Raw genomic sequence first — 24,165 nt, forward strand, 5'->3', positions numbered from 1 at the left:
TTCAGTTTTTGTTAATAATGTATTTACAGTTTCAACAGGACCCCTTCCCCCACATAATGCAGTCAATGTCCCAATAGTGTCAGCAAAAAAAAAAAAGAAAGAAAGAAGAAAAAGAGGGGTTTACTGTAATTCATAACTTACAGGTTGAGTTTGTATAAGTAGTAGTGTATTAACAAGAGGTGAGCCAAATAGAGCCCCCCCCCCCCCAATGAATGAACGCCAGGGTCTCTGCCACCAGACTTATTCCCGTCGCCAAGATCTCTTCCAGCCCAGCTTCGTGGCAGAGTCTGGAACAAAGTGAGTGCACCTAACAGTCTGAGTGTGTAGCTAGTGTTGTGTATGATATTTCAGTGCTGCCATCTATACTTCAAATTGTGAGTGAAGTGTAATGATTGAATATTTTTAACGTTGTAGGCCTGTTACTCTCTGTGGCGAGACTTTTTAACAGGGAGATCGGCTCGCATTCGCGCCTTGAAGTTGGGAACCACAGAAAACCAACTTCAACCGACCACCACTGTGGCGCCCGAACCCGGATCCTCGCATCGCGAGTCCGTCACTATGACCACTCGACCACCACAGCGGCTAGTGTGAATCAAAGAATATTATTCATTTCAAATTTTTATTTCTTACTTACCAAGCATTTCACTTTATTTTGTAACTGAAAATTCAATTCAGTGTTTTACCAGCTGAAAGAAATTCCCTGGAAGATGAAAAGGTGCCCCACAAACCACACACCCAGTGTCGTATTTACAGGGCGGCAAGTTCAGAGGAGCGGCAGATTTCAGGAAATGTTTGGCCAAGAAAATTAGTAGAATGGAAGGACAACAAAATTTGACCAAAATGAATGACCTAGAGTGTGTTGAAGCATGTGAATGAGCAAGAGTGACCTACAGTGCCCTGGGCCAGGTCAGTGAGTGACCTAGAGCATGTGTAAACATATAATTTATCAAAAGAGACTTATAAAGCAAGGAACCACCTCAGTGAGCAACCAAAAGAGTGACCTAGAGTATGTGAGTTACCAAAACAATGTTCAAGATTGTGAGTTACCAAAACAATGTTCAAGATTGTGAGTTACCAAAACAATGTTCAAGATTGTTAGTGACCAAAATAGTGTGCATATGAGCAGGGCAGTAACTAGAGGGGGGGGGGGAACAACAGTTTTAGGTGGGAACAACGAATACTGTTATAGAATTATCAAATTTTAAAGTTGTAGGAGCGGCAAAAACCTTAGTTACGGCCCTGAATGTGTGTGAACAGGCATGTGAGTAACCAAAACAGTGTGCGATCATGTGAGTGACTAAAACCGTGTGCGCGCATGTGAGTGACCAGAACAGTGTGCAAGCATATGAATGAATAAAAAAGCAATTTAGAGAGTATATGAGCATGGGAGTAACCAAGACTTAGAGAGAGACAAGTGTACTAGCAGGAGTGGGGGAAGGGAGTACAAGAGGGTTATAGCATAGGTTGACGAAATCGAGGAAAAAGTGGTCAAGAAAATTAGACTAGAATAGGAAAAGGGCAGAAAAATCATAAATGCACCTCTGCTCACACCTTAGATTTTGCATTAATTAATTACATAATGCAAAGTGCCTTTTTTATTTGTTGAAACTTAATTAATGTGAAATAGTTTTTTTTTTCATCACTCCCCTCCCACCAATAATGACTTATGATCATGTTTTTCACCACTAAAAATGTAAAAATTTTGATACCTTAATTGAATGAGACACGGATTATCAGAGATTCCACACGTGAACAGTTTTTTTCATTTCATTTATTATTCAACAAATATACCTGTACCAATCTGGACACAGATGAAAAAAATATTTTTAACAACATTAATTTCTTTAAAATTAAAAACTACGTACATATAATGAATATGGTGTTAGAATTCCACACACAGTCACCTGTATTTTTTAACTCGTTTCCATTCGCCCGTCGTATAGTTCATTTGGAAATGTGTCTCAACAATCATGGTCTGAATGGTTCCATCAGCCTGCTGAACTTTCTCTTCGTTTTCACTCAGCATGATAGTGACTATTTGGCCAAGGTGAGGACATGGGTTATCTACAGATCAGAAAAGAAAAGAACAAATTGGGCGATTAAGAAACACAAATTTGTTTCAGATTCAAAATTCTCATACAAACTATATTCAGATGAAGGAAATTGTAGCTTTCCTGGGATATTATGACCAAGGTTCTCTTGCAAACCAGACAACTGAGAAAAAGCTGTCTCACTCTCTGTGTTCAGGCGGTTTGAGTTTTATGCTTGCTTAGTAAATGCTATATACTAAGTAAATTTGTTCACACAGAATAGATCAGTAAATTAATCCTTGATCACAGAAGATACCTTGATTCTGCAAAACATGGTGCAATGCACAAGCAACTACATATTTCTTTCAATTTATTACACTATGACATTGCAGGGTAAACCACATTTGCTGCAGTGAAAAGCCATTATTTTATTCTGATTTACCTGTTTATTCAGTACCTAATCACAAAGGGTGAGTTTACTAGCTATTCTTCGACAAATGGGCTGACTGTTCACTGGCGAGTGAACAGGTTCCATCTAGCCCAGTGAGTTTCAACAGCTAGTAAAACCAGTTAGTTAAATTACTAAAAGATATTGAAAATTTGAGTAATAGAGATTTTATTGTATTTATTCAAATCTAACCTAAACCTTTATATACAAATACAACACCAAAACAGGCTAAATGCCCAACGAGGCGGCAGAGAAAAAGTTGCACATAACAAATATGGATATCATATACTTCAAAATTATACAGCAACTTTAATAAAAAGGCAATAATAAAAACCAGAAACAGTAAATATACATGATAAAATATTATACAATGCCCATAAAGAATACTTATGGTTGTCTTATTCTAAGTGTGGATAGCTTCTCAATTTACCCCAACATGCTTATCGTATTTCTTTTTAAATATGTCAATTGTGTTAGAATTTACTACCTCTGGGGGTAAGCTATTCTATTTATTAACAACCCTATTAGAGAAAACTCCCTGCAACACCATAACCTAGAATTGTGAACCCGGTTCAATTGAGTTGGGCGAGGGGAGAAAAATTAGGAAATTTTTTTTTGAAGAGAGCAATGAAACAAAAAGTTTGGAAAACTATGCCTTAGACTATAAACATACTGTTATTCACATCAATATGGGCCTTTTTGAAAGAACTTAATGATCCCATTCAAAGCTTGCCTATGGAAACGCATTCAATTCGAGGAAATACAGTATTTTTCTCAGTAGTGGTTATATATTTTAAAATATATACATTATACTCACCCCTGGATCCAGCAATAAACCCCAATATCAGCGCCTTCTCAGGTCGAGTAACCCTATTTGAATTTTCAAACATGTCTTGCGCTTCTTGCATTTGTTCTTTCTGAATACAGGAATGCATTAAGAAGAAAAAGACATTAATATCAGAAAAACAGTAAGAATTCAACTATAATGAGGAAACAGAGTTTATTTATGATCTGCAATTTTATAGAGCTTGATATAGGGTTACCTAAAGGAGGATGTGTCTCCCCTCCTTTTTGATTTCATTTCAAACATCCCTCCTATGTTTCAGAAAATGCCCTTTTTTCAGGTTTACGTAATTTTCTTTTCTTTTTTTCTGGGGAATTTATTTTTCCCCACATTGGAACATCCATCTCATCTCTTCTGTGACATGAGTGTTTTTATGGTTTATCAACACACATTGGTCAATAGCCGCCGAAATTCCCAAAAAAATTTCAGTTTATGCTTCTTTTAACGGTTCTGTTTTAGTTGACAAAATTTGTTGTGGCCAGTTTAATTGGTCAGGATTTGAGATTAGAGGTGAGAATATTCTCCTGGATGTAAAAATTAGACAATAATCGAGAATATTCATTTTTCTTTCGAATAAAAATATTTTATCAATTTTGTTTATATTATGAAATATTATCCAGCTTTCATTGCCGGAAACACTTAAAACAATTTTTGACATAATCACCTCATAGTGACAACTTCTAGTTCGAGAATATTCTTAGAATTTCTGAGAACATTCTTGGTTATAGTGAGAGGTTTCAAAACTTTTTATTAGGATTCTGAAAACCTTTAAAGATTAAAAAAATTCCTTTTAAAATTAGATAAATTTTGAGAAATGAGTTTGAAGCAAAAAATAAAAACCAAAGTTGACTGACAAAGAGAGCCATTCTTATGATCACCTTCATTCTAAAGAAGATAAAGAACTGTTATTTTTTTCAATAAACTCAATGAACATACACTCAAATTTTTTATTACTCTTATTTGCATTGAACATCACAAGTTGTTCAATTCATCCATGTTGCTTTCATTTCCTTGCTTTAAAAGTTTAGTATTGTAGGATGCAAACTTTAATTTTCCTCTTTTTTCTATTGGCAATTCCTTTATGCAGTATAATTATGAGGTTCTGAAAGCTCTTGCAGAAATTTTAGAATGCATCTTCTCTCAAACTCCACGTTCCTTTCCATCACATAGCAGCACCAATGTTTTCTGCCAAGTTTCTAAAACATCACAGAAAAGTCCTATTTTTCTGGGTATTTGGGTAGTTTTAAAAGAATGCCCTTTAATAGAATACCTTCTGCAGTTGCCAAATGATGAATAAATTCTTATACAAGGTCATGTCAGGCAAAATGCCCAATGAGGTGGCTGAGATCTTCAGCTTCGCTTAACTCTTCATCTACTGATGCTACTTTGAAGTACCAGGTTAGGTAATTTGTTATGTACCAACATAATAGGAATACAAGGTTTTCCTCATTTGTTTTTATCATTGCTTTTTCTTTACTCTATTCAATTTCAAAAGTATCGTAAATAATCAGTCTGAATACCCGTTTTGAACAGTTCTGTATCATCTGAGAATGGGGATATTTTTTTAAGTTACTTTTCTCAGGAAAATAAACAATACAGCATTCCTCTTTCACACATTCAAATATAATCAATTTACCATTATTTGCTATTATATATATATTTCTTAATTATTTATAAACATGCAGCATATTATAAACATATGTATTATTTTTTAATTTTGGAAACATTACCAAATCAAAATTGTTACCAAGTCAAAATAAAGTGAAGTTACCTATAGTAACTTCAAGAATATTCTCAAGAATCGTTCAAAAGATTATTACAGAGAATTTTACATCTATAAAAATATCTGGAGAATATTCTTATTGAGAAGTTCTTAAGTTATTTAAATAACAGTCACCTTCCAAAGAATTTTTTCTAGTATTACCTTCCATGAGAATATTCTTCTCCAGCATTCTTCTGGATGAGAATATTCTCAAGTTATTTATAATAGCAGTCCTTCCAGAGAATATTCTCAAGTATTTACCTAGATGAGAATATTCTTAAGTATTTACCTAGATGAGAATATTCTCAAGTATTTACCTAGATGAGAATATTCTCAAGTATTTACCTAGATGAGAATATTCTCAAGTATTTACCTAGATGAGAATATTCTCAAGTATTTACCTAGATGAGAATATTCTCAAGTATTTACCTAGATGAGAATATTCTCAAGTATTTACCTAGATGAGAATATTCTCAAGTATTTACCTAGATGAGAATATTCTCAAGTATTTACCTAGATGAGAATATTCTCAAGTATTTACCTAGATGAGAATATTCTCAAGAATATGCTCCTAAAGATTATTCCAGAGAATTTTCCACCTCTAGTCAAGATAGTGGCACCATCTGCTGTGAAAATTAGGAAAAGTGACATTACTAAGCGTGGGTGCACAGGCATCCTCCTTTCTCAGTATTTGCATCTGGGAACCCTACTTGATAGCTAAGTATAGTTGTGAATTCTCAAATAAAATATTCCAATCCAGCAATCTTGAAATAATTCAAACATAATGTTTATCCAACCTAAAACCTCAACTGATTTCAGTCACGTAAAAACAAAAAAAACCATGATGTTGAAAGCTGAAAAAAACTTTTAATCATTTTTTTTTTTTTTTTTTTTGTAGTCAAATTTTTTGAAAAAACTGAATACGTTATGCTCACAGTCAAAAGTAATTTCTTGACCATTGGCTGCGTAGCAGGTTTCTGGACAACCGTAGGCATTTGCTGCTGCTGCTGCGTCGTTATTTGGTGCAACTGTTGTTGTTGTGTACTGGCAACTGTGTTTTGGACAATTTGTTGCTGTGGTTGTTGAACTTGCGGTGCCTGTTGAATGACTTGTTGATTTGGTGGCATTTGAATAGCCGTGCCACCTAAAGAAGCGATAGTACCAATCGTTGCAGCATGTATAACTGTCGAATGTTGTTGTTGCTGCTGCTGTTGAGGCTGTTGTGTTGGCTCTTGGAAGTTACTAGTGACATCAGCATTGAAAGATTCGGGCGTTGACTGTGTTTGCTGTTCCCTCGCCGATATTGATGATAAACCTCCTATAAAATACCAGACACATGACTGACTAAAAAAACATAATTTAGAGTAATTTTTAAAAAAATGCAACCATGATGTATTGAATAAATAAATAATGATCAAATAGTCTAAGTGACAGTAAGCTTATGAAGCTAAAGGTCCCTAAACACACACAGTTATAGGTTATAGATTCCAAAGTCATGCAGATGTCAGACCACACTTTGATACTATTGAATTGTTTACTTTTTGTGATAAGTTATTTTGGTGATCTTGGGAATGGAATACCCCCTCTTCTTCTTGAAAAATGGTGAATAAATCAAGCGTTCTTGAGTCTGCACACAACCAATGCTTGGGGATACTCTACTACAGGGGTGTATAACCTCTGGCCTGCCATAGTGTTCCATCCAGCCTGCGAAAGGTTTACTGGTATAAAACTTTAAATACATTCCAAGTCCAACGTATCAATACATACCATGATAAGTACCTTGGCTACCCATATTTTCATGAAGGAAATATAAATATGGTCAATGGGGATCCATACAAGACCACAAATTATCACCAAAAACATTGTCAAGTTGCAAGTAAAAAACCATTGGCAAGTGAAGCTGCATATTATAGCCATAAAATTGTCAATGAATTTGTTGCCAATTACAGCTGAAAAATTGTCAAAAGTTTCCAAATTTTTCATATATTTCTAAAATAGCTGAGAAATCGTGAATGACTAGAAATAGATGGCTACTGCAAATGGCAGTGTGTGGATCAATACGTAATTCACCAAAAAGCACATATGTATGATACGAATATGTGACAAATATATTTATGTGTGTGACTATATAACTAATTAGGATAGTCATAATTATCATATTAATCACATGGAAACAGTAAAATTTTTTTATTTCAAAAGTGAATAAAAATTCAAGCAAGCATTTTTGAAAATCTGGGACATTTCATAAAAATCTCTGGAAGGCCAAAACCAAAATTGGGAGGGGGGGGGGGGGGGGGGGAGATCAAAATTATGGCTCATAAAATACAGGTCTTGTGGTCAGGCCATATGCAATTTTTGGCACACAAGTAGCAGAAAAATTGGTCCCGCGGACAGACAAAAAATTGTGCACCCCTGTTCTATTAGGTCCAAGGCTAACCATTACCTCACCTCCCGTCAGTGGTATGCATGTAAATATTCCATAGCTCTCTCTCACAAAGTTGAATAAAACCCATCTCACTGAAGGGGTTAAAAGAGTCAATAAAGTCCTTTCACATAATTTCCGTCAAACCACAGAAATTTCATTGCGATTGCTTGTGTTGTTATGAACAGAAGTGTTTTTGTGTTGATACAGGAAAAGCCCTATTTCCAAATTACTGCCGCAGTGCGAGAAACACATCATCATCTTCGTTTCATCATTTTTGCACATGCCACAGTTCATGTTCCCACTATTCACCTGACATCTGCTGAGTGAACGTGCAAATTCATCCAGACGTCTACAAGTCACTCTATATCCAAAATGACGTTGAACTTTAACCTTTAATGTTCAGTATTAACTTATTACTTACTAAATTAGTGAATGTTATTAGATGCTTGGTGCATTCCACTCCAGACAAACAATCCACAAAGTTTCTGTATCTGAACTGGAAAAAAGTCTTTCTCAATTTATTTCGTAAGAATGCCTAACAGTTTTTTTTTTCACTATGCTTCAGTTTTCATGTCCCAATCAGTTTGTGTTCATTATACAAATGCTAAGACAACGCCACCAAATTTTACATTGTGCAAAGATTTCTCACAATCTGGTTTTAAGGCCTTTTCATCAGAATTGGATAAAAAATTTTGAAACGAAAAAATTGTTTATAATTTTCTTTTTCAAAACGAAGTTCAAAATTGAAGTCCAGAAATGGTAAATGCAATAATTGCCAAATCAAAAATTTTACAGGAGAGAGAAAAATATGTTTCAGGTGCCGTAGACCAATGCATTAAGTTTCATCTACTAATGCGTGTTTCAACAACTTAGAGGGAGTTAAACACTCACACCATTTCGCAGGTTGAAAACCTTGATATATAAATTTACTATGTTTTGATGAAAAATATTTTGGCACTTACTACATTCCTCATTTCCAGTCTTTAATTCAAGTTGGCTCAAATAAAACTGATGAGCAAATGCTTACAATGAATTGTTATCTCGAATAATTTTATGCAAAAATGAAAATTATAGGTATCAAACTATTATAAACATATAACTCTATTACCTGTGACAACTGTGTTTGTGTCTAATGAAGAAGTAGAAATATTTGCAACAGTTGTCGCTGGATAAGTGATTGAAGTAGTTATTGCAGGTAAATTCGAGCTTGGGAGCTAAATAAATTTGAAAAAGTATACATGAATAGAATATTCACACAGAAGACGAACATAAAAATACATACAGGGTGATCATAAGATAACTTTCGAAAAACTAAATGGCAACACTTGCTTTAATCCATTGCTAAGTGATCTGTGTAGTGAAAAACCATGATGAACGGTGTTGGTACAATACCCGTAGCATCATAAATTCTGCCGTAGGATGCAAAGAAAGATCACACCAAAGGATTGGTGTACTAACTCCTATGCAGGGAGACTTCCTGCAGCATTAATATGATCTCTATTACTGTATACACTTGTTTCTTTGCCCATGCCTAGCACCAACATTCATCATGCTTTGGATACCATTCCAACATCATTTATGATTATTTACTGTACCAGATCACTTTGAAAGGCACAAAAATGAGTGCTGGTGTTTGAATTTTTCCAAATTTTGTTGCTGCAACAAAACCATGCAGAGAGCTAGATATTTATTTTTCTTTCATTCTGGAGTCCATACTCTGAAAATCTACACCTCAAATTTCATTTGCATTTGTTGATGTTTGCAGCGGCTAGAGAGAGAGGTTTTGTATATTCGAAAAGTTATTTTACAACCACTGTGTATATGATGTAAAATTACTATAGCAAAAAATTTCATTGAATAAGATACTCTCTGGGGGTGGGAACATTTGAAAGTTCATTTTTAGTGGTTTAAAAGATGCTGAAAATCTTTTATAAAATAATACATTATATTACTGATATTAGTTTCTCCATATTGAGATTATGTGAAATATGTATTTTTGCTGATAGCTACCAAAGCTTCCTATGTGTTTTAATATCTTTATCATTAGAAATATTTTATGGCTTTTATAATGAATAGCAAATTAATATTGAATGAAAGGAATTAATCATTTATTGAAAAGAGGGTGGAAAAAATAACATAACATATAACCAAATTACATACTTCAGCAGAGGACATAAGGCCAACAGCATAATCTGGTGTCGTCACCACTTGACTAACAACAGGAACATTGGCCTCTTTCTCTTTTCTTGATTCAGCTGTTTCCTCTGAAATTCAGAAAGAAAAAAAACCAAGAGACAGTATAGACAATATTCTTTCGAAATTGATTTCCTCATATAAGTTATCAACATTGTTTAATATCTAAAAATTGATACACAAAATAGTAGTAAGTGCTCACAAATACACATATAGTCAGTTCAAAATGGTGTATGTAAGAAATTGTAAGAGGTTGATAAATCAAGAATGGTTGTTATATTGAAAATAGTGATTATTAACCCCTTCCATGATGAACAACGTTTGGGTGCATTTTACAAAACATGGTTGCTAACAGCCTAGCACCATTTGCACAATTTTTGTGTTTCAACAAGCCCAATTCAAAAAATTTTACAGGTAGATAATGGTTCTGTTCTGTAAAATAACAACCTTCATTACCATTAAGATGCCAGTCACCATGACACATCAACCTGGGTCCCTGTCTGTGAAACCCTTCAGTATCATTACATTTCTGTTTCCTCAAAGGTTGACACACTAATAGTACCAACATTCTTTGTTTACTATTATGTTTCTAGTTTGTATTAAAAAACTTCCACAAACCCAATTTCTGCATTCAAAACAGACATAACTTTAAATATTATTAATATTTCTAAATCACAGATTGCATTAGTGCCATACTAGTGCATTGTCCTGAGCATAAAACATAGCAATCCCACACAGTTATTGGTCAAATAAAATAGGAAGTAATGTTTTAGCGGGTTATATATAAAAATTAAAAAAAAAAAAAACCCATATGCACATTTAAATATATATAATTAATATTCAAAGTTCAGTTTAATAATTATCAGAATGAACTTTCAAATACAAAACACAATAAAATTACTTTACCTGCAATTTTCTTTCTCCTTTTGGCATCTCTTCCATAACCAATGGGCTGTTCATCTATTTCAAGCAGCTGCAAATCACGGACTCAGAATTAATAAAGTCAAAAATATCAATAAAAAATAATATACCATTCTGGTACAATATTTTAAAACAGATTTTCAAACCTAATTTGGTTCTTCAATATAAAACTATAAATTATTTTATGGATCCTATATGGATTATTTTATGGCTTAAAAAATGAGAAACAAAAATAATCGTATTAACAAAAAAGAATTTTCGGGACAATATATAAACAAATTCTCGAATAGTATGGATATTTTTGGCTCTTTGCACAAATTAGGAAAAGATCCATACATGCATTATGAACTTCCACAAAAGTTAATATAAATTTTAAAAAAATGTATATAATTTTTTTTAAAATTAGATAATTCTTCCTATTCTGTAGCAAAATATAATGCTAAGTCATACAAAAAAATTGCTTTATTTTAACGTGCACAGCACGGTCTTAAAAATCTTAGCCCTGAAAGTTCGAGTTTCCAGATAATCGGAGGCAAAGGAAGAGTTTATGAATTTCCTTTCAAGACCTTCTTTTCTTGGTTTCCCCTCCCCGAAGAATTCAATTTTTTAATTTCTTCTTCCAATAGTACTTACTTGCGTATTGTACAGTAGTTTCAGTTTGAAATGAACTAGGCAGCTTCCAGCCCTATAACGGATATAGCTGGTGTAATAGAACATTATCCTTAATTGCTCAGATAAATTCATTACAAAAGGTAGTTAAAAGCTATCAGTATCCCAGCGTCATTCATTCCCAAATTCTTCTCAGACTCAATCACTCCCTCATCTTCGCTCCCTTTTCACATTCTTCATTTTTTGAAACACATTGTCTGGCATTTATATTTTATTAAAGAATAAAAATACAGTAAGCATGGTAGTACTGTATTTTTTTTTTAAGTAAAACCAATATTTAAAGCATTTTTTATTGTTTTTCCAGATAATTAGTTTCTCGATAATTTGAGGTGGCCCTGGTCCCATCCACATCGGATTATCGAAGCCCTACTGCAGTGTTTCCCAAAGTGGGCGATGGAATGGGCCAGGGGGGCGATAGAAGTTACAGATTTAACGTAGGATCCTATGGGTTTCATTGAGTTGGGGGCGATGAGAGGAAAAGATTTCTGAAGGGGGCGATGGAACGAAAAGTTTGGGAAACTATGCTCTGCTGTATATGGAAAGGAACCTATTTTTGCCAAAAATTGGATTCCAAAAATGGGGGCGGTCTTACACATGAATAATATTATAGATATTAACAAATTACTCAATTTGTCAAAACTTAAATCTTCATACTTCATAACTTACAACACCATAAGCCACACATTCATCAAGTAACGGTGCATGCATAAAAAAGATATACATGGAAACTTCTTTTTCAGAAAACCAGCTATACTGGTGATAGATCAGTACAGGGCCCACTTAACGGATGAAACAAAGTCGTCTGCAAAAAAATCAGAAACCCAGTTGGCAGTTATTCCTGGTGGCCTTACAAGCCAACTACAACCTCTGGAATATGGGCAGAATAGGCAGAGTTGACTGCTGGTGTAATATGTTATGTATATATGCATCGCCATCATCATTATCATGCCCCTCTCCCAGACTTTCAAGTCTATATCCATCTATGTTCTGGACGTCAGTATCAACAAACACTTCAAAGCACTGATGAGGGATTAGAGCAAATAGGTGCAAGATGTTGACTCTAACCTAACACCATTAACCCTCTGGCTGCTCATCCCGCGGGCCTCTGTTTTTCTTCCTTTATTGAGAAGCGCATCCCGTTTTCCCCCATTTAACCACTGAAATAAATTATATACAGTATTAGACGTTTCAGCCAACAGATGTCGTTAGTTGTCCACTAAATTGCGGCATTTGAAGACATGTGGTATTACCGCTCAAACTTCACTTTTTGAGTGAAAAAAATTACACAATTTTTGAAGCAATTTCGGTGCACAAATTGAGCAGTCAGAGGGTTAAGAAAAGTTGGAAAGCCAATAATTAGTGAATTTTGCAACTGGGTGAAGAAGCCATGGAATGGTGTGAAAAAAGAAGTGATTGTAAATGCCTTTAAAAAAAGGATGACATAAGCAACAACATGGGTGGCACTGAGGATGATGCAGTTTTGCAATTTACGATGAGGATGACTCTGATGATGATAATGAACTAGATGAAGTAGCTGATTGAGACGTATCAGACGAGCCTGATGAAGTTTATATGATGCAAGTGCAAAATATCTTTTTTGTGAAGATGTTGAAATAAAAAAATATCTTTGAAGAAAACATTTTCCAAATTTCAAGCCCAAAAAAATCGAGGGTTCCCTATACACGTTAAAATACAGTAACTAGAATAAGTCTTTGAGCAACCTTCAAAAGTATCAAATACATAAAATGGTATATTCTCCAAAACTTACTTTAATGCCACCATCTTTACGCCCAGGGACAGGACGTGGGAAGACTTTTGCTGATGTGTTAAGTCGACTCAAAGGAGCGATGCGGGACTTGCTCATGTTTATATTCATCCGACTAGGTATTCCTTTCAAAGGTGCTGAACGGGGAAATTACAGAATAATTCATTAGTCAATGGTTTTGATGTAAATCAATGACATATTAATTCAAACTAATAAGAATATAGATAATTTTGAGTCAATAAAAGATACTGAATTTTTCTGGTATTTTTCAAATTAAAAATATATATACCACTCAAAAATATAATACACAATAAGAAACAATTTTTTTTCCCACGAGAACTAATTGAAAATGATTTTTAAAAAAATTATATTCTTCAAGACAAATTGAATTTTCTGGATGTTATGCGGAAACTGATATTTGGAAAGAAAAGTGATTTGTCTCCTCCAGGAATCAACCTGGTTCCCCTTGCATACCGGGCAAGTGTGCTAACCAATACATCAGAGAGACACTTTTCAATTCCTTATAACATGCATTAGTAGTGTGAAGCGCTGAGTAGAGTCATAGCAGCCTCCCATAACTACAGCAATTTTCGTCCCAGTTGGCGTTTTCATTGAACCAGGGGACCCGGGTTCAATTCCCGGAGGAGACAAATCACTTTTCTTTCCAAATATCAGTTCCAGCATAACATCCAGAAAATTCAATTTCGCAGTATATTTTAGGTAAAAAAAATACCATCTTTTCATATATTATTCAACTTCTATCTCGTAAGTTCTTTGCAATAGAGCCAAACAATCACATCATTTTGATGCACAAATCAATAAAAATGAATTTTGTGGAAAGTTTTGTTTTTCGTAGTTGGATTATTTAAGAAAACCACCCACTCAAAATATTTTCTATAATCATGCATTAAAATAAAAATCATTAATGCTAGTTTTTTAACCTGCTGTTAATTCAAATATTTTCTCTACATAACATTTAAAATTCAAGGAAAAGCGAAATGCCACATATTATTTTAAATTTTACCGTCAAAATATACCTGTGTGCAAACTACTTACCATTCCGTATATTGCAGCCAAATGGTCATCAAACCTCTATAATCCCATGTCGCTTCTGGAATGTGAGCTGAAGTTTTATCCTTTTATATGTGTTGCATAGTATATAGCTCACCTTGTATGGAAATTACCAAATGTTGTGCCTTTCGAAACGCCATGTCTTTATACACACATTTTTTTTTAAATATACATTTTTATGGTAAAAAATTAGATGTGAAGCCTACAGCTCCGTATAAAATTTGAAGGTGGATGTGCACCATACACATACCTGCATCGCTCACAGGTTTGATTAAGCCTCGACATCGAATGGGTACAGATGAAACAGTGGTACTTTTCCTTATGTTTGCAACCGCATCCAATGCTGGAAAGAAAAATTAACAATATAGACTTTAACAATGGCCAATGAAAATATCCAGAATAATTGCTGAAATAAATATCAAATTTTGGCGTGAACCACAAAGTTTAATTGCTAACACTACAAAGAATTAGCAACACTTTGGCAGGCACGTATGAGAGTCATGCAGATATGAGTGAACAAGAACTGCACCCTTTTTTTTTCACCCGGGGGCCTAAACCGACTTCAATCCACCACTAGCCACAGGTGAAAATAAAATTGAAGGGCAGCCATGAAAGACTGATGGAGGGCACAAAGCACTGTGAAACAAAATTTTCAGATTAAATGAAGCTTTAAGTGAAATATGGTGCAAGGAAAAGTGTAACTACTTTCAGAATGAAGCAGAACTACCCATAGAGCCAAGGCCATTTTAACACATGGGCTCACCCAGATACAGTCCAAGACCTTGAATGCACAAGAGGGTGCAAATAATGAAATTTGATACAATTTTTATTTCAAGAATATGTGAATTTGTGTACAGGTAGGCTATTCCCAAACAAGTATACAAATACAACGCCACAACAGGCAAATTGCCCAACGAGGTGGCTGACTTAAGAACATCATGGATCCCCGAGCCCCTACCTACTACTGCTACACCACACATGCACCCCCCCCCCCCGCGGAACCACCCCCCCCCCCAACGAATCGGTACATGCGGGAATGTGCGTGTAGTGCAACCTGACGTAAAGTTTGTTTCTGTGTAATGCTTGTTATGTGTAGTGCTGTCATCTGCCCCCCAGTTTTACTAACTATGAGTGAAGTGTTATGGTTGAATGATTTACCGTTGTAGGACTGTTGCTCTCTGTGGCGAGACTTTTTAACGGGCAGATCGGCTCGCATTTGCGCCTTGAAGTTGGGAACCACAGAAAACCAACTTCAGCCGACCACTGTATGTGCCGACCGAAGTATGGGGTCCCTGATGCTGCTAAAATGGCCCTCCATAAAACCAGGGCAATATTAACATAAGTGCCCCTTCCAGGCATGGCCCTGAGGCTGATGTCAATGGCTGGTCCTACATGGCAAGATAGGGGGGGGAGAGTAGGAGGCCCTGGATAAGACAGGTGGCCACAAGAAAAAAAATATGATCCAAAGGGGGCCATGGGTGAAAAAGGTAAAAAAAACACTAGTACAACCTATTGACGAATATATATATGTAAAAGAATTTCTGGAAGTGTGTGTGCGCGCGCGCAACTATTTGCACAAGTTGAATTGCAATCACCATAAAAAGCTATGTTGTTGCAGCTAAATAGTGGATCATAACGAGTCCACATATCCCCCTTCCCACACATGTTCAATTCTGTAGCTTACATTTGATTCTCACTAAAAAATAAATAAACTGTAAAGTAAAAAACAATAACTCACATTTTTGAAGTAGTTCAGCTCTGAGTGTTGCAGACTTCGGTTTCTGCTTCAGTGTGAAGTGTTTCGCTGTTGGAGGCAGCTGACCAACAACAGCTGTAAGTGCACTGCGATTTAAATATAGGCATTCTAGTGGCAACAGTCCTTGATCACTGTGCTTTCTGACTGTAGAGAAATTTGAGACATTTCAATAGTTATTCTAAACTTGTTAAAACTGTTGTCTAAACTTGTAAAAAAATAAGTTAAAAAAACAAGATGTGACTGGAGGTGAATAATTTCACCTCTGGTACAAGATTGCTTCACTATCACCATTCATAAATATAAAATAATGAGTGCTACTTGTGCTACCATGTTTCCGGGAAAATAAGACCCGGTCTTATATTAATTTTTGCTCCAAAAAATGCACTAGGGCTTATATTAGGAGAATCCTGAGAAACCACCCTAAGGCATTTTTTGGCAGAACATATTTTTCCTTTTTTTTAAATACATTTTGAATGATGGTTACACAAAAATCAACAAAAGATTGCAAACGCTCAACTTTTTAAAACTTTAGGGTGTCTTCGTTTGACGTAAATAAGAAGTTCAAGTTTCAGAACCAACCGAGGTGATATGTTGATTCAGTCCTCAACATTGAACTGCACTGGTTATGTACTTATGACAACTGCATTCACTGGATAGCCAAAATAGGTCATACATATATTGCTTTTCATTTATTGTTAGAAACGATGTGGCAGTAAATCACTGTTAGCAAGCGATTATCCGTAATTTAATGACACCCCGAAGAAATGTTCAAAATCTTCAGCAGTGCTCAAGAGTGAATTAGACTGGGTGGATTGAACCATCCGAGCAGAATGGGTTGCTCCTCTCTTCTGTCTATACAATACTTGATTGATCAAACTTCTGTGCCTTTTGTGAAATGATTTTATACAACTTTCTATAATTGCTTATAATAGGTGCCTGTTGCACTTTGACTTTCAATTGATACTTTGATTTACATAATTTTAATTACAATGCACTATACGTAATCTTTGACACATCAATAAATTCTGGTTTTCCAGAGAAGTCTGGGCCACCCTTAGGGGGTCGAAGTGCTTTTGTTCCTTCTTCCAACAGAGCCTGTGTGTCACGTGGTTTCTCCAAAAATTTTCTTCATTTTGCTTTGATAGCAGTCAAAGTCTCAAATTTGTCAATTTATGTAGGCGTTCATCTCTAGTCCAAGGATGTCTGATTGGGTATTAACAATTTAATTATAGTTTATATTGTAATTTATTTCAAGTACAATAAAACTCCTTTTGATGGCCAGCCCTTAGATGCGGTCACCCTTCTTTTCAAAATAATGATTTCCCCGTATAATAAAAGCATACATTTCAAATCCCTCATTAATGGTCACCACTGTTTCATAGACAAATATTTTTGTCCTGCCAGTGTTCACAAAAGAGAGATTTTACTGAATTAATTTGTATGAAATCATTCGTTAGCATTTTTTTTTGTTTGAGATAATAAATAATAAAACCCCCATTTTTTGTGGTTCAATAAATCCATCGTGTGTTGCAATGATTGACGATTATAACTAGGGCTTATTTTTGGGGTATGGCTTATATTAGGAGAATCCAGAAAAATCATGCTAGGGCTTATTTTCGGGGAAATATGGTACTACTTAACCGTACATGCACCTCGTACACATTCCTCTACAGAATTTCTAAAGAATCGCCACATGCCTGAGAATGTATATTCTGAGTGTATGTGTAGCCCTAATGTATTTAAGTTGTCGAGTTTCTTGTTTCGTGTTCATGCTGCCACCTTTTATCACTTTCTGAAGTAAAGATGGAAATGCTTGAATTTTCATTTTATGTCAATATCAATGTTGGTGCTGTCTGCAATCAGTGGTCTGCCTGCACTCTGCGGAGAGACTTTTTCAAATGGGAGATCAGCTTGCATTTGCACCTCAAAGCTGAAAAACCGCAGAAAACCAACTTCAACCGACCACCACTGTGCTGTCAACAGGGTTCAAACCTGGATCCTCAGGACAAGCCAGCACGACCGCAAATAATGAGTGCTATAAAACCACTTTCTTGAATTACAAAAATTGATTAGTTCTGATGAAAACAAGTAAAAATATCCAGTTAGCATAATGAGCAATATAAACTGAGTAAGATTCAATTACTTCCCAAAAATAAGTTGTACTTGCAGCAGAAGAAGAAAAAAAAGCAGGTGTCATGAAACCAGGCCATACATGCATTAAAAATAAATCTAACTTTAATTAATTCAAACATTCAAAACAATCAAGCAAACCCAAAATTTGAAAACCAATTGAGTTACAACCTGACTCTGATCAAGTTACGCCAATTAAAAAAAGTTTATTCAAATTTATAAAAAAAAATTGATTTGGAAAGCCAACCACTAAAAATGTAATTATAAAACAAGCTGTCAACATACAAAGAGACCAGACCTCCCTACCAAAAATTTTACAGCCCCGAAGTAATTCTAGATTGTGAGCACTTTGTCTTAAAAATGTTCTTTCCAATTAGTGAAATATGATCGCGTGATGACTTTTAGAATTCTGTAGACAGTGTGTGAACTAGACAGAAGATTATGCATACTATTTTTGTATGTTTGTACATGTTACTGCCAAAGCCTGAAGTGTGGCCAATTGGCAATAGGGCCAACCAATCCGCAAATTGGCCAAAGTCAGAATTGCATAAACAATTCAGACTTTGACCAGAGATCCCTGACCAAAGCTTGATGTGCTGATGCAAGACTTCCGGCACAACTCAATCGGTAGTAAATTCCTATGGCGATAGACCAGAGTTGTGCCTGGTTTGAATGAATGAATGAATGATGCAAGATGGCTCGGCAGAAGCCAAATACATTTTTAAATCGAAAAAGTGTGATATATGTCTATATATAGCAGCTATATTGCATCCATGTGACGAGAAAAATTGAAATTTGAGAGGAAAAACTATAAAAATATTTATATAAACAGTGTTTTTTTCTGCCAAATTTTGGAGAGAGAGAAAAAATTATTACCACATTGCGACAGCAGTTTGATGGGTTGTGACGACTGTGAACAAAATTATCACGAAAAAATATGCCAACTTGATGATGATCCTGAATCGTGTCTTTTGTTTCGAACTTTGGCCAGTAATCACTGCCACTTTGCAAATTGGTTGTGGCTGGGTTGATATTTAATGAAATTGGCCAATTCCCGAAGTGGCTGGCCCTGTCAAGAGTTGATATATTTCGGGTTTTGGCAGTAACATATACATGCTTATGATTTAGTAGCAGCCATAGAGTAAAAGTGCCACTATGTGTGAACAAAAATCTTTCACAAAAGTTAACCAGCCTGTTGAGTTGACAAAAAAGCATTTGATTCTATTGATTCAATATAAGAAATTAAAAATAAAATAATACCTCGGTTATCATTGATTTTTTCAGAGAAAAATCTGTCTCGTTTTCATTGGTTGCCTCTGATTTCGTCTGTGTGCTCATGTGACCTTGCTGCTAATTTTCATTCTCCTGCTTAGTGTGCCGTTGTTTCTCCTTGTGTGAACATCACCCTGTGCATCTAGCCAAACAATTCCATGGGACAAAAGAAAGTTCCAAAGCAAACAGCCATTCAAAGAAGGCCAGGAACACAATTGAGTTGAAGAAGGAAATCATTGAAAAATACGAGAGTGGCATCAAGATTGCTGAAATCTGCAGCATGTATGGGAAGTCGTCATCCACAATAAGTTCCATTATGGCAAGAAAGGAGGCTAATGTAGCGAAAGGCATGAATGTGCTCATGTGTGAGATCACAAGCAATTGCAGATGTCAAACAGGTATTATTAATTTCTCTATCAAAAACAGTTAGATGGCGATTTTGTTTCGAAGACCATTATATGTGAAAAGGTCAGACTTGTATGCCGATCTTGAGAAAATGCATGGGACGAGTGCTAGTGTACTTAATGATTTCAAAGCCAGCAGAGGCTGGTTCAAAAAAATTAAGAGGCGTACTGATATACAGTGTTGCCAGGCATGGAAAAAAAAAAAAGTGCAATTTTTAATATTAAAAACTATATTCAGACGTGCCAACTTTTAAAACCCAGAAATCCAGAGATTCTCCCGAGGGGGGTACCCCCCCCCCCCGACACTCATAGACTCGATCAAAACAAAAAAAACAAAAGTTCATTAAAAAAAAAATATTCTAAAATTTTTTTATTTAATAAATTAAGAAAAAGTTATAGTTCCCCCCCCCCCAAGGCAGGTTCAGCATTACCCCCAAGAAGAATATAATTCCATGCCAGTCTTTCCATGCAGAATAGAGAAATCACATCTACATACTGTTTATAAAGTATGAGTTTCTTTTCGTGGATGCTATCAGTGACTGATAATCTTGGGTATATGAATTCTTAAAAGCTTTATATTCAGCTGTATATAGCTTAAAGTTTTGTATTTTCTTTCTGAAGATGTTTAATCGGAAGAAACAATTTAAAAAAATTCAAATTACAAAGCTGCGGATGAAAAAATGTGTTTACCGCACGGCTGTTAATGGAATACAATAACGATTATACAGGAATTTCGGCAACCAAGGTCATGCCCCTGATTAATGATTGCCAATAAATGCTACGAAAACAAAGTCGCGTCTTTGCCAGTTGCTTAAATGCGGTCACAGAGACCTTTTTTACGGCTGCTCGATGGAAATGACTACGACTGTCCTTTATGGGTGTTTTCCCTAACGACGACAGTAACTATTGACGCCATGACAACGTGAAAGCTCGCGTAAAATCTAATTTTCTGCCAAAATCCTGAGAAATTTTAACAAATCCGGAGAGTGGGAGGAAGGAGGAAAAATCCAGAGTCTCCCGCCTAAATCGGGAGAGTTGGCAGATCCGTATATTTATTCTCTGTAAAATGTGTTTTTGGGGTGTCTAAAATGAATTGATTCATATGGAAATAATTACCTCAGTTTTCATCAGTTTTTTATTTCGCTGATTGTTTTTGGATGGATTATCGACAGAACTTCGAGGTATCACTGTATGTCAAAAGAAAGTTCTCATGGAATATATATGTACTAAGCCTATTAAGGATGAAATATCATTTTTACATAAATTAATGCTGCTTCCTTGTATTTCTACAAACATATTTACTGGAGGAAATACCATTATTGAGTAGATTAAATAATTTTTTATTAGAAAGTAACAGTGTGATATCGAGCATGGGGGTCAACCAAAAAAAAAATTAATATAACACGCCTTCATCTAGTTTCTAATGCCACTGACCTCCTTTTACAGCTGTTCTGATAAAACATGAAAAATATCTGGATGTGCGTTATAATGAGGGGCTAACATCAATTGTAAACTCATCTATGTGCATGTGTGTTGTGATTAGGTTTTCTTTTAAACGAAATAGTAATGTATGCATCACAAGCCTCCGAAATAGTGTCTACAAAACACTACAGCACACACTTCAAGCAATACAGTGATAATTTTTATCTTACCTGCTTTCCTTAGATCGTTCACAACATCGGTGAAAACAGATGCATTTTCCTCGATCTGGAAGTTCAGCAATCCAGAACTCGGATAAGTTTTCAACAGTTCAGCCAACATTGAAACCCATTGGTCACTGTCCACAAGAGCTACTTCTAGAATTTCCTCCAATTCAACTTTCCACTGGTAAAATAAATTTGAATATAAATCTTGGTAGCTCAGATATCGATAATCACAACTGTAACAAGCATGATCAATAACAGGAAAAAAGCAATACTAATCTTGCATGTGTTATTTGAGACTTTTAGGCTGGTCGTCTACTGGAAACAAAAACAGGTCACTGAACAAAGCTGAGTATATGTGCAAGACTGCTTAGTATTCTTGTATATACATTCTTAGTATACCATGACTTCTTTTTGCTCCTAGTAGCTTCCAGTGGATGACAAGCCTCATGTGCTTAGGAAGAACACATGAAATTTTTGGCTCTACTCACTAAAATGGCTATTTCCCAAACTAAAGTCAAATCCTGCTCATAACAAACCTCTAAATATAGCATCTGAAATTTTAGTCATATCTCACTGAAATCTAAAAAATGTCTGTTAATGTAACAGGACACGGAAGGGACGTATCAGGTAACAGACATGCCCCATTACCTGTCCATTATGGAAGATTGAACTGTACTGATAATTACATTAGATCAAAAGGTCATGTAGTTATCATCCCTAGCCGTTTAAACTACCACCAAGAAATGCACAGACCACAAGCATATCCCCTAGAAATGTGTAGAAGACTTGTACAATCCCAGCGGAGAAATATACGTGTGTACCACTTGAAATGCGAAGGTGACCTGCTCGCTTCCAGAATTACATACTAAGCATTTGCATTTGTAGAATCATAGATATGCTTATAGGATGTGTGTGTGTGCTCCTAGAACATAGGCGGCAATACACATGAAAGGCTTGGGTAGAGCATGATGATACCAATTCATATATATATGTATATACCAGCTTTGTCATTGACATGGCAAATTTTCAAAAAATTTCAACCAGTTCTGATTCTTGAGGCCGCATCCCCCCCCCCCCCAAGTATGGGAGGTAATATGTGTTAAAAATCTGTCTCATCTTGAAATGCACAAGAGGCAGCCGTAGCTTTCGAAATTTGTATAGGAATGATGTGTGTGTATACTCTTATTTGGCATTACGTCGCAGCCAATAATGTTTCACTTTTTTTTTTCCACCATTGTTAATTTCTCCTGTAACCCTGAATAACAGATCGCGCCGCCCGGGGTTCCGCGTGCAACAGGTTGGGAACCACTCCACAAAATCATCTTATTGAATCTTATCACGCATAACCACTAAGCTGTAAATATAGTTCTCGATATATCAGCTTAAATAAAAACTATATAGGGCCAAATAAATTGTTTCTTTCACTCACGATCTCGTAATAACTTCAGCGCCGAGAGTGAGCGAGAAACGAGAAAAAAAATTTCACTGTTGATCCGGAGAGGCTGTGATCAGCAAAAAAATTCCCGCGGTAGGAGCTGATTATTGAATAAACAGCTGATTGATTTAACGATATCCTATCTATTAGCAGGACAATTGCTCGTGTATATCTCTCCCATTAACTGCTTCAACTTCATGTTCTCAAATGTTAAAAAAAAAGTAAAAACATATTGCGCGCTTTTCTCCCCCAAAACATTCAATACTGTATACATTACCTCGTCAACATTACGTCTGGGTATATGCAGGAATGACAACAACAGTTTTAGCTTCACTTGAGGCTGCAGTTCTATGAAACATTCTCGGATGTTGCGCAGAACTTCTTGATTCAATTGCGAGCAGATTGATCCGCCTATCCACAGTTCATTATTTGATCCTAGCTTGTTATGCAGCCATAACGATGTGTCACTATCGCGAACATGCGCCATATTGCAAACACCGCCATTTTATGTTTTTTTCTCCCCCCCTCCACATACGAGTTTGTTTTTCTACGTCCGGACGACTGTGACCTAAACAAACGAACACTAGAGACACACTGCGGCTCTCAATTTTGACCAATGAGAATTCATCTTTATTACAAATTGGCTTTGTTGACAGATAAAAGCTAAAATATGATTGATTCGTTTGCTTTGTCATCTTTATCACAGGGCTCCCAAAAGCTGTTATAAAAAAAATTAGGAAATTAAAAATATAAAATTGTGTAGTTCTTTTTTTGGCGAGAGCTTCCTCAGCCAGAAACCGAGTAACTTGCGAATTTCACATTCTAATGTTTGCTTTTTAATTTTTATTGGAATGTTTTATTGTAAAATTATATTTTTGGTTCAGACGTTTCTAGCTCGAGGTTTCCTTTCTTTAGTCTAGAAAATATAAAAAGCACAATGACAATAAAAGGAATCATCTTAGAACTGAAAAAGTAATGAAACATTTCCTGTTGTTTTGACTGTATTAGGCAACGGGTTGGACTTTCATCGCGAGTATCCAGGTTCGATCCCCGTTGGTGATCGGCTGAAGTTGGTTTTCCAACTTTGAGAAGCAAATGCGAGCCAACGTCACCCATTTGAAAGTCTCTCCACAGCATTGACGGATTAAAGAAATATGAAACGGTAGACACCCCCAACCCATTTCCATGGGGGAAAAAAATAGAATAAAATATTCTCTGTGAGGTTCATGCCCCCCCCCGAGATCTTTTGCAGGCCTCTTGACAAGACTTTCACCGGCCCCCTTATGATGAATTTGCAGCGTGAAAAAAAAAAAAAAAAAAATTACTAGAGAATCGTTTTGGTCCTGTCAGCGCCACCCTCTTGGGGGTTTGTGCCGGGACCGCAACAAGATGCT

General features: G+C 35.7%; 1 protein-coding gene across 1 annotated transcript; it reads right to left on the minus strand.

Moving 5' to 3' along the window:
- Positions 1 to 1,753: 1,753 nt before the first annotated feature.
- Positions 1,754 to 23,291, minus strand: LOC149086767 (negative elongation factor A-like). Its single transcript, XM_089231139.1, has 11 exons — positions 23,049 to 23,291; positions 21,343 to 21,514; positions 15,867 to 16,028; positions 14,379 to 14,471; positions 13,061 to 13,194; positions 10,609 to 10,675; positions 9,670 to 9,773; positions 8,618 to 8,723; positions 6,020 to 6,402; positions 3,296 to 3,395; positions 1,754 to 2,064 (listed from the first exon to the last, which is right to left on the minus strand). The coding sequence occupies exons 1-11, from the start codon at positions 23,256 to 23,258 to the stop codon at positions 1,901 to 1,903; spliced, it is 1,695 nt and encodes a 564-aa protein (XP_089087265.1). The 5' UTR covers positions 23,259 to 23,291; the 3' UTR covers positions 1,754 to 1,900.
- Positions 23,292 to 24,165: the final 874 nt, after the last annotated feature.

Source organism: Pholcus phalangioides, unplaced genomic scaffold (genome assembly GCF_987345545.1).
Source record: "Pholcus phalangioides strain wild (caught in Gottingen) unplaced genomic scaffold, Ppha-v1.0 ptg000004l_1, whole genome shotgun sequence".
NCBI lineage: Eukaryota > Metazoa > Arthropoda > Arachnida > Araneae > Pholcidae > Pholcus > Pholcus phalangioides.